This window comes from Lepisma saccharinum, chromosome 5 (assembly GCF_977018435.1).
Source record: "Lepisma saccharinum chromosome 5, izLepSacc3.1, whole genome shotgun sequence".
Classification (NCBI taxonomy): Eukaryota; Metazoa; Arthropoda; class Insecta; order Zygentoma; family Lepismatidae; genus Lepisma; species Lepisma saccharinum.
This window is the reverse complement of record NC_139233.1, coordinates 38,402,439-38,419,296: the sequence shown is the minus strand read 5'-3', so window position 1 is coordinate 38,419,296 and position 16,858 is coordinate 38,402,439. Positions and strand designations below refer to the sequence as shown.

The window sequence follows — 16,858 nt, the reverse complement described above, 5'->3', positions numbered from 1 at the left end:
CCCTAAAATTTCCTCAATCCCCTTGAATGTTTTACAAAGGCCCAATTTATTGCCATTTTGGCTCTAAATATACCTTTACCCCCTAAACATGATCTTACACAAATACAGTGGCGTAAATAGGGAAGGTTTCTGCTGACATAAAGCTTGACTTTTATCTGGCAAAAAAAAAACAAAAAAAACAAGCGAACATCAAATTTTGGAAAACATGACAAAATACAGGACTGCCTACGGCCCCTTAAATATCATCCCCCCTTTCTTTATGCCTACATCACTGGGACGGAGGTAGAATTTTATTTCTGGTACGGATTTTTCGCTATCCACACATCCCTGATCAAGACTTCTGTAATTCATGTATTTTTATTGTTTTTCTTCAGGCAGATCGAGGACACACGGATAACCATAGAATAACCAACGTATGGCAAAAAAGAAATACATTTTCTCCTGCGAAGCGAAGCCTTCACCATAGGGTCTTACTTATCGCACGACATTTTAGCAACCTCACGTTCTGACGTCACTAGAAAATAATCATATTTTTAGGCTAGTGCCCACGTTGTTAGGTTAGGCTAGCTATGTTTTATTCTCTTGGCATAAATAATAAATCTGCAGTATATTTATGCTAATAGAACCAAACCTAACAGATCTAACATAATGTACGCCTTTTCCGTCTGACGTCAGAACACAAGGCTGCAAGAGTGTAGTGCAACAAGGGAGACCCATCACCCAGCCAATCACAGACTCAACCAAAAAGAAAGAAGAGCACAGAATACAGACTTACTGAACTGTATGTGTATTTCTTGCTACTGTTATAAATATTAGTAATTAATCACTAATCGCTTGATTTGTAATTTTTTTCATTGTTTGTTTGATGGCTTTCCGGGAAATTCCGAAACCAAGACGATCGAAGGGAACATATACATATAGATTTCGAAATTATGTTGCACTTGGAGGAATTGCCTTCGGACTAGCGTGCGGCTTAGTTTTTCAGTAAGTGTTTTCGCCAATTTACTACTTGTATAATTACATTGGGTAACAGTTCGTTATATCGGACACACATTAAAATCTGATATTTTGGGTTTCTCATGGTTCGTACTTACGAATTGTGTATTGCGGAACATAGTTCAAGGTGCCATTATGCTTTTTACACGAAAACAAACTCAATGTCCACTCATAATGCATCACAGAGCTATAAAATGGGTTTTTGTACATGGCTTATATTGTAATCAAAATAGAGTACTATTTTCCAATTGCTTTCGCTGTAATAAAACATGTAGTGGTAAATGTCTGTTATATCGGAGGAATAAGGGAACCAAACCTAATTTGCCTAACCTAACCACGAAAGCATATGTTGAACAAAATCTTAAGTAATCGCTAAAACTCCACAGTATGTGTGAACAGACGCACATCGAAATCGAGCCATGTAAAAATTGCATTCATAGCATGATGAAATCGCAATAAAACAAAAGAAACTTGGTCCGAAATGGGTTTCCGATATAACGAACTGTTACCATTACATTGTTCATTCAAATTGCATTAGCGTCTATCCAGTTGCTCATGAAAAAATGGAGCAATTACAGAATACCGGGAGTATATCGGATTGCTTTCAAATTCGGCATACTCATTAATTTTGGCATCCTAATCACAAAATAAGGGGGTCCGTGAACGAAGTAAACACAGGTGATTTATGAAGGAAACAACAATTTTTTGCAATGATTAGCGTTCAAAAACTATGTTTATGAATACCCTGAATTTTAAGTATGTTTTCCAAATTTACTGAAGATGACATATATACTTTCTCTTTCAGTTCACCGTGCCCTAGGACCGGATGATATCAACACCATGTTCTTCAGGAAAACTGTGCTATCCCCTTTCCATTCTCTTGAACAGATGTTTTTCGGAAGGCATCTTTCCTCACGCTTGGAAACAAGCTAACATCACACCGATTCACAAAAGTGGTAACAAAAATTTTGTTTCATCTTACAGACCAATCTCCTTACTCTCTCCTCTGTTCATCATCTGTGAAAAAGTAATCAAAGACAGACTGTACAAATTTGTTTCTCCGTACTTAAGCTCTAAGCAACATGGTTTCCTTCCTGGTAGCTCCTGTCTTACAAACCTGTCTGTTTTACTCTCACATGCTATGAAATGCATTTCAAATAATTCACAATTAGATGTAATATACTTTGATCTGGCCAAAGCCTTTGATACTGTTAGTCATCGTCTTCTGATTCACAAATTATGCAATAGATTCAACATTCATGGCAAATTTCTCACCCTTCTCACAGATTACCTTAGCGATCGCCAACAACGTGTCGTTCTTCCAGGAACTGTTTCTAACTTTCTTCCTGTCCTCTCTGGAGTTCCACAGGGTAGTGTTCTAGGACCTCTCTTGTTCATATTATTCGTCGATGACCTTGCAGACCATCTCACAGCTCCCTCTAGCAATTACCTTCTTTTCGCAGGTGACTGTAAAATTTTCAGGGAAATCTCCACTTCCGACGATACTCATCTTCTTCAGAATGACATAGCAACATTTACTTCCTGGTGCCTGACATGGGACCTTACATTACATCCTGACAAGTGTACTACTCTCACTATCTCTCTCAAGAAGAATCTGTTAAAGTCATCTTACTCCATCTCTGGCAATAACATCAAAGCAGTATCCTCTCACAAAGACCTAGGCATTGTTTTCGACCAAAAGCTCACATTTGAAGAACATATTTTATGCACCACAAAAAAGGCCATGCGTGTCTTAGGTTTACTCTACCCTTTCACTGAAATTAGTGACATCTCAGCCCTCACTTTGTACTTCAAATCATTCATCTCCCCAATAATAGAATACTGCTCTCCCGTCTGGTCCATGGCAAGTCCCACTCACCTCTCCAGAATCGATTCAGTCTTTCACTTCTTCTTAGCTATAGTCCGTCACAGGGTTCCCTCATTATGCAATTTTTCATCTCCGCATCTCTTGTCTTTTCTAAACTTACAAACTGCTTATCAGCGACGTTTGCAGAATGATTTCAGTTACTTATACAAAATTGTGAATGGCAAAGTCTGCTGCAACACACTCCTTGAGGAATTCCACTTTAGAGTACCTATGCGCACAACTCGCAATACAAGGTTATTTTATACAAAAAAACCTAGACTAGAAATTCAAAAAAAATCTCTCTTTTATAGACTTGCAGCACAATACAATGATCTCCCCTCAAGTACTGATATATTTTCCTTCGAGTTTGCCTTTCTGTCTTCTATCAGAAGAAATACTTGTAATTAATATCACATAGTGCCATCTCTTACTTATTTTTTTGTTCATTTGCTATTCACTTTTATGTTGTTTTGTTACTCTTAATTATTTCTTATTTATTTTTTATTTATTATTATTATTATTTATTATTTCCATAGGGTTACAATTAAGCCATACAACATTTCATTTTGAACAAAATTAATACAAATAATGACTTGATGCCCTATATAGTAAAAAAAAAATATGCAAAAGCTACATCTAAGGAAAATGTGATGAATTTACATTAGTATATATAGTGTTCTATAGTGGCAATGAAATAAAGAAAGTTTGAGAGTTATACACATTATTTTCTATTTTTTTATTTTTATGCTTATTATAATTATTGCTTTCTCATTGTTGACAATTTCAGTGTAAAATGGCCACCTGTGCTGTATCTGAAATTTTCTCAATAAATAAATAAATATTGTCACATGTAAAGCAATGCTCCATGGAACAGATAGCAAACTTCACTTGTTCACATCATCAAACATGGCGACCATTAGTATCGACAATCATAGCGGTAATGTATGCATGTTATTTCACATTTTCTAGACATGACCGCCAATTTTCAACAGCAGATTCGTGAATTTGAGGTCAAAATTAGTTAGTATACCAAATTTGAAAGCAATCGGAGATACTCCCGGTATTCTGTAATTATACCATGAAAGCATATATTGAACATAATCTTAAGTAATAGCTTAAACTCTGCAGTATGTGGTAACAGAAGTAAATCGAAATCGAACCATGTTAAAATTGCATTCGTAGCATGATGAAATCGCAATAAAAGAAAAGGAACTTGTGCCTCACTAAGTATTACTTACCAGATAAAGTTTGATTTGAAACGTAGCTTACACGAGCATACATGTAGATATTGAAACTATTGAGGGATGTTTTATTAATGCTAAGAGCACCAAACCCAACCCACCTATCCCAACAACAAAAGCAGTTAGGGACGTAATACCCCTTTGCACTCCACACATATAAATTGCGGCAGTAGTCCTTATCCAAGACAACACAAAAAATTATATTGGAATATGGGGAAGGGAAAATTGTTCTCCAGAAAACACAATAAGTGAAGAATATGTCTGGCTCTAAAAAAAATCAGTAAGTTGAAGTTGTGACACTACTACTACAGAAAAAGGATGAAGATATGTCAGTGTGACTCCAAATAGAGCTCTTCAGAGGGGAAACGTCAAACACAACCAAAAATCATATTTTTGGAGTTACATTCCTCTGGTTCCCACACAACCATTCGTTGTTCATTTAAAGCAGTGGTCTTCAATCTGCAGGCCACAGTGCACCTCCCAATTCTCCATCATCTTATGGATGGTGTAGTGATGACGTTGCAGTCTTATAATCAAAGTGTTCTGCAATTGATCCTTGGCAAAGGCATGTAATAGTTTGAATTCCACTTTATGCCGATCTGTGTATAAAGTGATCAGACTAAACCAGTTCTCCACTATAAGCACATACGAATTTTCACCTGCAGGAGTAACAGCAGGATGTGCACCAAAGTAGAGTAATGCTCATGATAGAGCAGCCTTGCCACCTGTGAATACCTGTTACTCATGATCATCCTTTCATAACATAAACAGAGCCATAAAGTTACCACTTGCAACTTGGTTTCCAATAAATTCTGTATTCTTTTCTAAGGCATGGTGTACAAAACCAATAAAGTATAATAATCTGCATTCCAAATAACAATGCACATACTTAATTCTCCACATGTAGTTCGTATCAAATGAAGTTGGGAATGATTCATTGACGTAAATTGTATTATATAAAACATAAAATCACTCATTACTTCACTATTGTTTAATGCTTAGATCTGCTGCTGTTTTGGAATGTGCAATACTTACCTTATGTGGTGGAAAGGTTCCAACTTGAGAACCAGAACTGAATTGATAAGTAGCTACTGGGATTTATAGATCTCTGCATCTGAATTCCCGGAAGAATTTTTACAGGGACATTGTCGGAAAAACATTCACAACTAGATCACTACAGATGCTAGCATGTTCTTTGTCAAAATTTGGTACTCTTGACCCTCTGTACCTCCTTGAGAAAGCCAATATTTGCATGATTTATGAAGATTTTGTTGTTTATGAATGTTTTCAGTTATTTTTAACTCGCAGAAATGTGTTATTGTGAAGTAAAGTATGTCTGTTACCTTAGCATGTTACTTTACAGTCAAGCAGAACAGCCCAAGTGCTTCATGCAAGTGAATATACCACCCAAAACTACATTCCACAACAGCAGCTATAATTTTATGTAGTTAGGTTAGGATTGTTAGGTTTTGTGCTGATAGTTATTTTCGACATGTTCTTTTGCTATTGTAATGTGCATACAAACTGTTATTACTAGCAAAATCTGCAAAAGTACTCTGAAATTGCAGGTTTGTACTTATGTGGGCCACACTTTGGGATCAAATATCTCCGTTATTTGTGCTTTCCTAGAGCTGGAAACACTTTTATATTACATAAAACATTGAAATCTGTTGATAGAAAATAGACATAATTCTCGAGGAGGTGCAGTGGGTCAATGGCCCCCAAAGTTTTAGTGACCATATATTTTTTCATTTGTAATTGCTGATATGGTATATAGTGCAACAGAATGGCTCATTCTAGATTGGATTGAATCAGAACAGTGCTGGAGATGAAAATATATCCTAATGTGATCGCTTTGTGCCAAAAATGTAGCCACAGCATTTTTCAGCATTTGAGATTTGATTTTATTACTAATAGTAATCATTATAAAAATCCCAGTTGTCCTTTTATTAACATGTAAGTGATATGCTTTCATTCAAGTGTAGATTTACGTTAGTATATGCCATTTGTAAAGAAGGGCAGAAGTTCTGAATGATAATATCTGGATTTCAAAATTATCCAAACACCAATCCAGATAACCTAATATGAATATCTGGATTTAGTTAAACCAACATAATTTATAATAAGTAAAAAATATGCGTAACATTGTGTTTTGTCAGTGTTTCTGGCACATATTTGTTTCTTACACAATATTTGAATGTTCGAAGAATCCACATCTGGTGAGTTTCAATAGAAATGTTAAGACTGTTTGAAATTGTCAGATTATGTTGTAAGAAAGAACCATATCTAGCAGTTTACAAAATGGTTGGATCACAAGTGTATGTATATGCAATACCCTGATAAAATTTTATGAACAGGGCAAAATATGCAAAATAAAATATTGACTGTAACCTAACATTTCCATAAAACAGGGTGGATAAAAAATCATGATTTTTTTGGATTTTTTTTAAAAAAAAACTTGTAAAATTGCTTGTGAGTTTTCTGATAACATACATACTCTATGTGATCAGAAATATCCGGACACCCACCTGAAAATAAAGTACAAGTTTGGGCCGCTCTCCATTGGGAACACTGGCAGTCAATACGACCCTTAGCCTTGATGACAGCGATCACTCTCACAGACATACATTCAATCAGGTGGCGGAAGGTTTCCTGGGGAATGGCAGTCCATTCCTCATGGAGAGCGAAAATTAGAAGAGGTGTCGGTGTGGTCTAGCACGAAGTCAGCATTCCAAAACATCCCAGAGATGTTCTACAGAATACAAATCAGGACTCAGTGCAGGCCAGTCCATAAGTGAGACGTTCTCGTCAAACCATTCCCCCACAAGCCCTGCAGTATGGTCGTGTTGAAAGGCACAATGGTCATCCCCAAACAGGTCTTCGACGGCAGGGAAAGGAGGTCAGCTTGCATGTGTTTGGGTTGTACACGTCCTTTTACGTTTCCACTTCACTATAACATCGGAAACAGTGGACCTGGGGATGTTTAGGAGGATGGAAATCTCGTGCACAGACTTCTTACGCAAGTGGCACCTGACATGTTGAAAGTCCGTTAGTTCCTCAGACTGTCCCATACTGCTGTCTCGCGTTGTCTGCAGACTACTGAAATCGCTGACCATGTGTTCCATGCGGTAGATTGCAGTACTGTGTCTCCCTCTATGATAAACACACGTTTCGCAGTCTGTCTGGATACTTGTGATTGCATAGAATATATGTTTGAACAGATTGATTAAAACAAATAAAAAATTACATATAAATATACATTTTTCTGTTTCTGATACTGTGTATATGAACCTACTATGGAAATGTTTATTGAGTGTGTTAATGAAACTATAATGATTTCAGTAACTTTTCTTCCAGTGAAAATAAAACATTCTGGATTGATAATTGTAACTTAAAATATTTTTTACAGTCTTTCCATTTGATTTTTTAAAAACATTTAATGGTAGTTTGTAAAATATCAGCTGCCATATTTATTTAGAGTTTATTGATAATGACACTATTTAACACAAATGCTTTCAAATCAAAAACACGTGGCGCGACGGTGACAACAGAAGAGACGCGAAGGTCCAACAATTTTTCTTTGTTGCAAGAAAAGTTTATTTTCTTTGCGCTTGCAACTGAGAGTGTTGTATTTCTTTACTTTGAAATTGAAAACTTAAACAATATTAACAATTATTTACAAATAACATTTTTTTACTAATCTTGAAGTTAATCAGTTGTCTACACACCAAAAAATTGGGTATTTCCAAATTTTCTTAAAAACCTGCCGGGAGCATTTTTTGTACCCGAAAAACAGGATTTGTCCAGCTAAAAGAGAACTTCTGGTAACCCTAAACGACTTGCGTCGCTGCACCGGTTACAGCGAGCCCACATGTGTTTTTCACTCAGGGTGCACAACCTCGACCCTAATAGTGGAGTCACCTCCCACTACGTTACTTTACTTCCGTCAGGGATCTGCTCCTGAGGGGTCAGCTGTATTTTGTACATTATTCTACTGAAAATGTTAGCCATATTTTGCCCATAAAAAATATTGAATTTTAAATCAAGATAAATTTAAGCATGTTTACAGTTTACATATTACATTTCCTTTTGTATGATCTTCATCCCATCAGTACATATATTTTGTTTCCTTACTTTTCCTTTCTTAGTGCCTAATAAACACCATAAAATGATTGCAAGATTAGTGTACTTTCACCAAAAGTGATTTTGATACATACAAAATCCGTATACATTATTCTATAAATTATTTTGGAGGCACATAGTGGTCCGGATCCCACTTTAAACTGTAGGTCCAGTCCCGATTAGCCTTACTGTGCATAGAGTGGACTTAAAACACCAAATCAATCAATCAATCTAGAAATGTATTTCATTAAAGTGATTTAAATCAGTGATTAAAGAAAATCACCTGATTTAAATCTTCCTTGTTCAATTGACATCCGATTGTCAGCCAACATAGCCTTGCACTTAGAAATGGTTGTTTCTACCTCAAATGACACAAGAGAACCAAATTTAGTTCATGTTGGATATAGTTAAGTATACCTTGCAAGAGTGAAAATATGCTGGAATATGATTAAAATTGTTAAAATATGCTCTACCAAGTAAAAACTGGTTAACTATGCACATACCGGGGTGAGTCAAAAGTTTGTTCGTTTTTGTACATGGACGTTGAGACTGGAAACACAAGGCATGGCATCGGACTTATTCGGCAAAGCATAGGCCATTCTGTAGTATGTTCTTCTGTCAACATTCCGTGAAAGCCACGATCCTACGATGATACCATTCGGCTAGTTTCGAGGCCAAATACTCACACACCCATGTTTCCACATCATCCAATGTGTCGAACTGTCATCCTTTCAGGAAATGCGAGAGAGAGTGAAACAAATGGTAATCAGATGGCACGAGATCAGGGCTGTACGGGAGTTGAGGCAACAATTTGTGACCGGTGACATTGAGCATTTTCGACCTGCAACAAGGCTCTCTTCCTACGCATCAATGTTGGTTACTTCTGGAGCATAGCATCATGGATCCGCTGCAGTTGTACAGTGTAAAGGTTCCCATTGACAGCACGATTGTCTGGTATGAGTTCCCAGAACCCTGGACCATAGATATTTTGCCATATGCACAACATGAGCTTCCTTTCAAACCGTCCCCTTTGAACAAGTTGCATTGGTTCTGGCCGTAACCGCAACCACTCTTGGGGAGCAAGTTGAGGCCATTGAGAGACAAAACCCTTTTGGTGAAGGGAGCGAACCACGGTGCTTTGGGATGATCTAACTAGTCATGCCAGTTGCTGTGTACTGACGCTTGCATCGGCTGTAGGAGGGCATCTGCATACATGGCACCTGGTCTCCTACATCGGGGTTTGTATTCCACACTCATGTCCCCAGACGAGAACCTCCATTTCTGTGCTGTCTTAATGTTCACTGTGCCCTCACCTTCCACCACACAAATTTCTCTCACAGCTTTCACCCCTTTTTTTCCAATAATGTTTTAAGAAGATATGCACGGCCAATTTATCGACCTCCGTGGCATACTGTCGAAATCCATTGTGCTTGTGTGAATGTACGTACCAGGTGGCGTACAAGTCATGTACCCACCGTGAGGTGCTCGCTTGGCTTTCCAGGCTTTTTCTTTGGCTTCTCTGTTTCCCATGCGAGAAAACAAACAAACTTTTGACTCAACCTGGTATATGTTCTAACAGAGCACCTTAGTTTGTTTATTTTTCATATCATGAATTTCGATACATGTTTGGAACATATCACCCTTACTCCCCCAAAATATATATTGGGTTAAGTAACTGTAGTTTCATTTAATTTTCTTTTAGATGTGGGTATTTTAATGTGATGGATTACAAAATGTCCTCTGTTATTCCAGTTTCCTTTTACCAACCTCTAAGGAAATAAGACAAAGGGCTGCGGAAGGAAAATTCCTTGCAGCATCAGAAGACGATATAGACAGAAAAATGCTGATGCAGTTACAATTCAAGAGAAGAGCAGATACTATTGAAATGAAAATGAAAGAAGCGGAAGATAGTGGCAGTCATTAAGTGATGTGTACAAAGCAGAACATAGTGCATTTTTTCATAGTTTGTAGAATGTTGTTCTGACAATAATTAAGAGAAGTTACAACAGAATGACATAATGGAACCTGATGATTCGGACTTTCTCAGTCAAAGGCAGCTGAGATTGTCCAGAAAATTAAAACTTAGTAAACTGTCTAGCAAATCGTATACTCAAGGTGTCAGATCAGCTTCTTCACAAATTGCAGCTTTAAAATGTGATAAGGACAGTGAAAATCGTTTTAGTTCATCACAGATTTCAAGGTAAGTTGTGACAGGTTTTTATCAGGAATAGACAATTACTTTGTAAGCTATTAATATAAATAATAATTGGCTCAATTTCACATTGCTAATCTGTTCATTTGCATGTACCTGTTTGACATCACGTGAATAGATTGCTTGGCTAAATGCACATACTAAACAGGCATACGTTGAGTTCCATTTGCAGAATTGAGTTCAGTTTTCTTGATGTATTCCATATACTTGTGTTGAAAATATCATTCAAGTATTTCTACATTTTTGTTTTCTTCATGCGTGTACAACATTTTTGTGAAGATAATGTTATTCCCTTTCAAAATGCTTAGCTGAGTTGGTTAGGAAGAACAGGTTACATTGTTATTATTTCTACAGTTCCCTTGTTTTCATTATATAAAACTTTATTTTGGTTCATACTGGAAAAACACCTCCAGCAACTTCTGCAAGCTACTTTTTGATACAAAATTTTGCAACAGTTATTACTTCATGTGACTTGAAATTCACAGATTCATGTCCTGCATACTTCAAATGTTAATTCCACTCATTCACAAACTTTACTCTTCTTCTGATGCCCCTAATAAAGATCATTCTGTTTACAGAGCAGAAGTGGTAGATAATTCCTTGTTACTGATTCTCCAAAAGAAACTACTTTTTTGTGCATGATGGTAGTGAGACACTGAATTCAAAGGTGAATAAGAAATATGTGCTGTGAGTAAAATAAAAAAAACCTGAATTTTAAATGTATATATGAATATACAGGGTTTCTGTGCTAGAGGTATACAAAAATATATGCTTATAAAGAAAGAACTATACATTTTATGTTGTTGGGCAAATGCTCAATTGATAGAAAATCTCCCCAAGATTTGATCGTCACCATTTCAAGGACAGCACCGAGTCGTATAGGTCGGGCATGCACACAAATGTTCTATGTGATTCGTTCTGGCAAGTTGAGCACCATGTGAAACAAAACATGTAATATCTCTGAAACTATGTGGAGTATTTTGATGAATTAGGTTATTGTTGGAGAGGAGAAGGACAGTCCTAACAGAAAGTGACTATATTATGAAAGTGGTAATATATAGACTATTGATTTTTTTTACACTTTATGCTGAAAATATCATTTTCTTTAGTTCCTCCATCAGAAATAGGGGCTGAAATTTTTAAAAAAAGAAAAGAAAATCGAGCAATTTCAAAGAGCTTTAACTAGAAGAAGAAACCAGAAGCAGAGCTCAAATATTTTCTGCCAAAACTTTGGATGCATATGTTTTATCTAAAAGAAAAATATAGCTCTTACAATATATTACTTCCCTACTAAAAAAATCTAAACTTTGACTCTTGTTCAAAATTTAATATCAATTTTGGCCTTAAATTTGAGCCATTTTCATTAGAGAGGGTGCAAAAATGCACAGAAACATAAAATAGTGCTTGAAATGTACTGAAGACAAAGTTGTTTACCACAGTTTTCTATCATAATTCTGCAAAGGCCAAAAATACCCGGTCATGAAACAAAAAAATGGCCAGCATTTTTAAACAAAGTCAAGTTTTAGAAAAATAATGCCTGTTTGTATTGAAACCTGTGATATATTTCCTATGAAAAATATTACCTTCCTGATTTTTTAATATTATGTTTGACATGTATTGATTATGCTGTGTAGCAATTTTCATTGTAGTAAAACCTGAGACTCCCTATCAAAGAATTACCTGAAGTGGAGTGTTTTTTCATCACAACATTTTACTTTATTTAAAGATTTTTCTACTTTATGAGTAGGTAAGTGTGGTAATATAGTAATTTTCTGTTAGGACTTCCCTTCTCCTCTCCTAAAATACCTAAATCATCAAAATACTCCACATAGTTTGAGATATGACATGTTTTGTGTCACATGGTGCGTTTGTTCATCCACCCAATTTCTGAAAATCTTCAAATTTTCAAAAATTCGTAACTTTCAAAATATTTGTTGGACTAGTCTAATATTACATATTTGTCATATTGGACCAAGTATCTATCAGTAAAAAAAAATATGAAGCAAATCCATGACTGTGAAGCAACTTTTTGTCTTTCAATTGGGTGATTTCATGTGGAATGACCCATATATATTTTTTGAAAATATTAATATATTTTGCTGTGGTGTAGAATACTTATCCTAGGCCTGGACATAGTGTTTGTTTGTGTTTATACCTTAATCATTTTAGAGATCCCATGTAGATGATTTATTAACTGCCTGAAGAAGTCTTGGGATCTATTGCTGATGGGAGCCCTAAAATTTTGGTGTTGATGCAGCTCATGAGGACAGTTGACAAGGTGTCTACCAAATAACAAATCCAAAATTCTTGACTTTTTCTTGAGATTTTTTGTATTTCTAACCTTTATTTATACGACCACTACTTAGGTAAACTTAGACATTAGCAATTAAGAAAATAAATATTTATGCAGTGAAAAACTCCTACTAAAATGCCAGTAAAGATGAGAACTGAAAATAGACTTGTTTTATTTACTAATCCATCCTGGACTGCATTTGGCAAACTAGTGAGGCTCTGCTGTCTGACTCACAGCCAGTATAATCTTATGTGTGGCTCGTGTTGTCGTCTCCATATATTTGAAATTGTCCCTTCATCCAGCTTATCTTACCACCCTGACTTTCTTGACTGGTAGACATCCTGGTTTCAAGGATAAGAGAGGAGGACAAGGTGACAAATTGTGATCTTTTCCAGGAAGTAATTTTCTTTTAAGTTTTACCTGAGCTTTACCAAACTCCTATAAATTTGACTGTAAAGAATGTAAAAGACATTAAAAAATAGCAGTAATACAATAGTAAATTACAGTAAGTAAGTCTTGAAGTTTCCTGGGGACGAATAATGAAAAGATTCTCTCGGGCTATTGACCAGGGGAGTTCTGAAGAAGATTCCAAGCTTTCGAGAGCTAACGTCACTCTCATCTCCAGGGTACCCAGTAAATGACAGGTTCATTCTTGGGCCATAATATTAGTTCAGGAGTTGGTCCCTGGATACATTTCACCATCCATTTTCAAACTTTTATAGTATAATTTTGAGCCTTCACCATGTAAGTGAAAATCAACTAATGTACACGTTTAAAAAAGTTTAGCATAAAAATAAGCACACAGAAAAAGTTTTTTTTTTTGTGGAAAAGTTAAAAAAAACTGTCCACAGTACTTCCCCTACTTATATCATGTGAACAGCAGGAACATAGTTCGGAATTAGGTTTATGATGTTTCTACATTTTTTTGTATTGCAGTCACCTCTGCTTGTATGTCTGTACAGAAGTGAATTTTCCACTGACCACCACTGTCCCTTCGAGAAGGTTGTACTTACAAGAAGTGGTAACATCAAAGAGACATGTGGTGGTCACATGCCTCAATACAATTATGAGAAACTTTCTTTAACTTTTTCCAGTGGTTAATTCTTATTATCCCTACAGGTTCGGGAGGAAGGAACAAATTAAAAGTTGTCAAGTTATTGCAAGAAATGGGAGAGCTGATAATGAGGGTAGTAAGTTGGATTCCCCAAAGAAGAGTGATTCTTCTGTCCCTCAGTGTCAAGCTTCACTTTCACCTACGCATGATAAGCTTGTTAATAAGAATGAGGAATTAGTAAAGAAAGATGAAAGTAAGTTTACTTCTGATAACGAGCCCAGCTTACCAGCTACAGCTTCCAGTAATTCCACTGCAGATGCATCAAATACTAAAGAACATGCAAGCAGCAGCTTTTTCGAACAGTTTATCCATATGAAAATTGCAAAAAGCAGACTTAAGAGTGAGGTTTCAGAAAATATATCTTTGCCATCTTCATCACTTAACGATGAAGTGGAGAGGGAGAACGAAAATGACAAAGTGGGAGGTTCAGGTGTCCAAGAAAGAGGTTCCACCTTGCTGTGTCCACTATGCTGGAAGAAGTTTCAGACCAGTGAATCTAAAATATCCCACATGAAGGCATGTGCTGCTAAACATAAGGTACCTACTCGGAAATTATTAGAAGCTGTACAGCTCCAGGAAAAGCAAGCAAAGGAGAGAAGGGCCTTAGGGCTACCTGTGGCACCGAAAGAGGAAACAGATGCAAAGAAAAGTGTGAAGAGAAAGGTAAGTGCTCATTGGTGTATGGTGACTAATCAATAATCTTATAAAATGGATATGGAGTACAAATATGATACATTAATTGGCATTGGTTTATTAATTTCTTGGTAAAATAACCAATAATTTTACCAATCTGATGTGTCTGAAAATAGCCTGTAATTTTGTACAAAAATTCTGCAATTTTGTTATTATTTTTATTAGGGATGGGCCAATATGAAAGTTTGGCTGATGAAGTACCGAAATAGAATTTATCAATAACTGATATTCTACCAATCCGATATAAAATTTCAAATGGTCCTTGAAGAACCTAAATGGTTTGTTGATTTCCTTAATAAATTTGTTTCCAACTGACGGCAGTGCAAAGAAGTTACATATTTAGACATTACTTTTTTTAAAAGTAGGGCATGAAGATCGTCCGTAAAAATTGTAGCAAAATGACAGAATTTTGCACTAAATTATAAGATATTTATAGATATAGCTATCAGATCGGTAAAGTAATTGGTAATTTTACAGATACACCGATATGCTTATATTGAGCAATACTGATAGAGTACCAATTAATCTATTATTGAATATTAAATAAAAAGAGTTAACTATTATCTTCCCATCACCCCAACAAAATATTATCCCATCCCTAATTTTTATAAATGTAAACATATAAATTGTATCCTCTGGTTTTGTGAAGTAAAAGTCAAAATTCACAGTTCCTATTGAAACGTAAAACTCATTTCATGTTCTTATTTTATATTAGACTAGCTGATTACCCAGCATTGCCCAGGTATTTATTTCCTCCAATCTTCTATTAGCCAGGAAAATAATGAATTCTAACTATAGTGTAAAATGTAACTAATTTTATTTCATCGTGAACGTCACCAATTAGTTTAGAGACTTCGAAAACTATGGATTTGACACTAATCTAGGTCATTTGTGGCATTTTATTTTTCACCCCCTCTCACCCCCCCCCCCTCCCATGCCGATAGGTGATGAACTTGGAGTTGAGCCGCATTGGGAGTGTCACGAAAACTATGGATTCCATTCGCAGCACAGCCTGAATGTTAGACAACCCAACACTATCGTTGTGCGGATTTCATAGAGTCACGGATGTCTGTTCGCACGGAATTTAATATTATTGGTTCTCGATTATTTTTACATGTCACCCCTAGGGGTGCCACGGGTGTCTTACCCCAAAAGTATTATTTCCAGATTGCAAGTGATAAGTGTACCAAGTTTGGTTGAAATTGCTCCAGACGTTCGAGAGTTATGCCGGAACAAACAAAATACACACCCACACACGCACATACATCCATTTATATATATATATATAGACTAGTAAAATATTGGTTATCAATGTTGGCAAAAATTTTATATCTGTTCAGCTCTAATGTGAAATGAATATTTAATTTTTATTTTGTTTGTTTGTTTCTGTACCACTTGAATTACTTTATTTACGTGTGTATGATGCGCTTGCATGTATAATGCGCACCCTGGTTTTTGATGGGGAAAAATGACAAAAAAATTATATCTTTTATATAAAGCACAGTACAATCCAGTTTCCAAGAAATGGTTTTTTTAGTTGTAGGTCGTAAAGCTGTTGCTATGTGGACTCCTCTTGTGTAAACAATAAGTCACCAACCAATGCCCCTCCCCCCACCCTTTCCTTCTACTGTGTTTAGCATTCCAAAGCTTTCACTCTATAACCAGCTTATTTATTCTGTAATAGTAGAAAGCGAGATCAAAATTACGTTATGGATTTGCAGTGCTCAGGAAGTTATTTTCTATTATTTCTTGCCCAACAAATACTGCTGATACGTATCCCATGTGACGGGAGGTGCATGCTCAATTTCCACCAAAACGGCACATGCACTGCTTTTCTTGGTGTTGCAGAACATTCCATTACAAAGGGAAAATCATTGGAAATGGCCTTCAAACTTTTATACGTGGTTTTGCTCATACCTTCTTTACTTTTTCTAAAAAAACTTCAAAGTATATACTTTTTTCATGACTAATGTAACATTTATATGAGGCACATTCAGGACCCTCAATCTACCAGTTAGCAGCACAAGATTTCTTCCATTAAGGCATTTACACACTCCATATATATAATATTATTTGGCCAGTAATACATTTTAATTATTATTTTCTTTTTCCTTATCTTTTCTTTCATCCAAAGTAGCGTAGAAATCCGAACGTTCCTTCATTTTGTGATAAGCTTATTTCAACTGCAATTTCACAGTAGTGTCACCATCTTGGGGGATACTGTTGCCATATTCAGTAACTGCAGGGTTTAAGCTTTACAACGATATATAACATGATAGGGTTCTGTAAGCATGAAAAGTCAATGCAAGTGCACAAAATC

At 36.0% G+C, this 16,858-nt stretch overlaps 1 protein-coding gene across 2 annotated transcripts in view; it reads left to right on the top strand.

Moving 5' to 3' along the window:
* Positions 1 to 743: 743 nt before the first annotated feature.
* Positions 744 to 16,858, top strand: part of mus312 (mutagen-sensitive 312) — a 37,409-nt gene continuing 21,294 nt past the window's right edge. For both annotated transcript variants that reach the window (XM_083122444.1, XM_083122443.1), the window contains exons 1-3: positions 744 to 984; positions 9,979 to 10,426; positions 13,851 to 14,508. In XM_083122444.1, the coding sequence (XP_082978570.1) occupies positions 10,245 to 10,426; positions 13,851 to 14,508 (840 nt within the window). In that variant the 5' untranslated portion in view covers positions 744 to 984; positions 9,979 to 10,244. The remainder of the gene's footprint in view (positions 985 to 9,978; positions 10,427 to 13,850; positions 14,509 to 16,858) is intronic.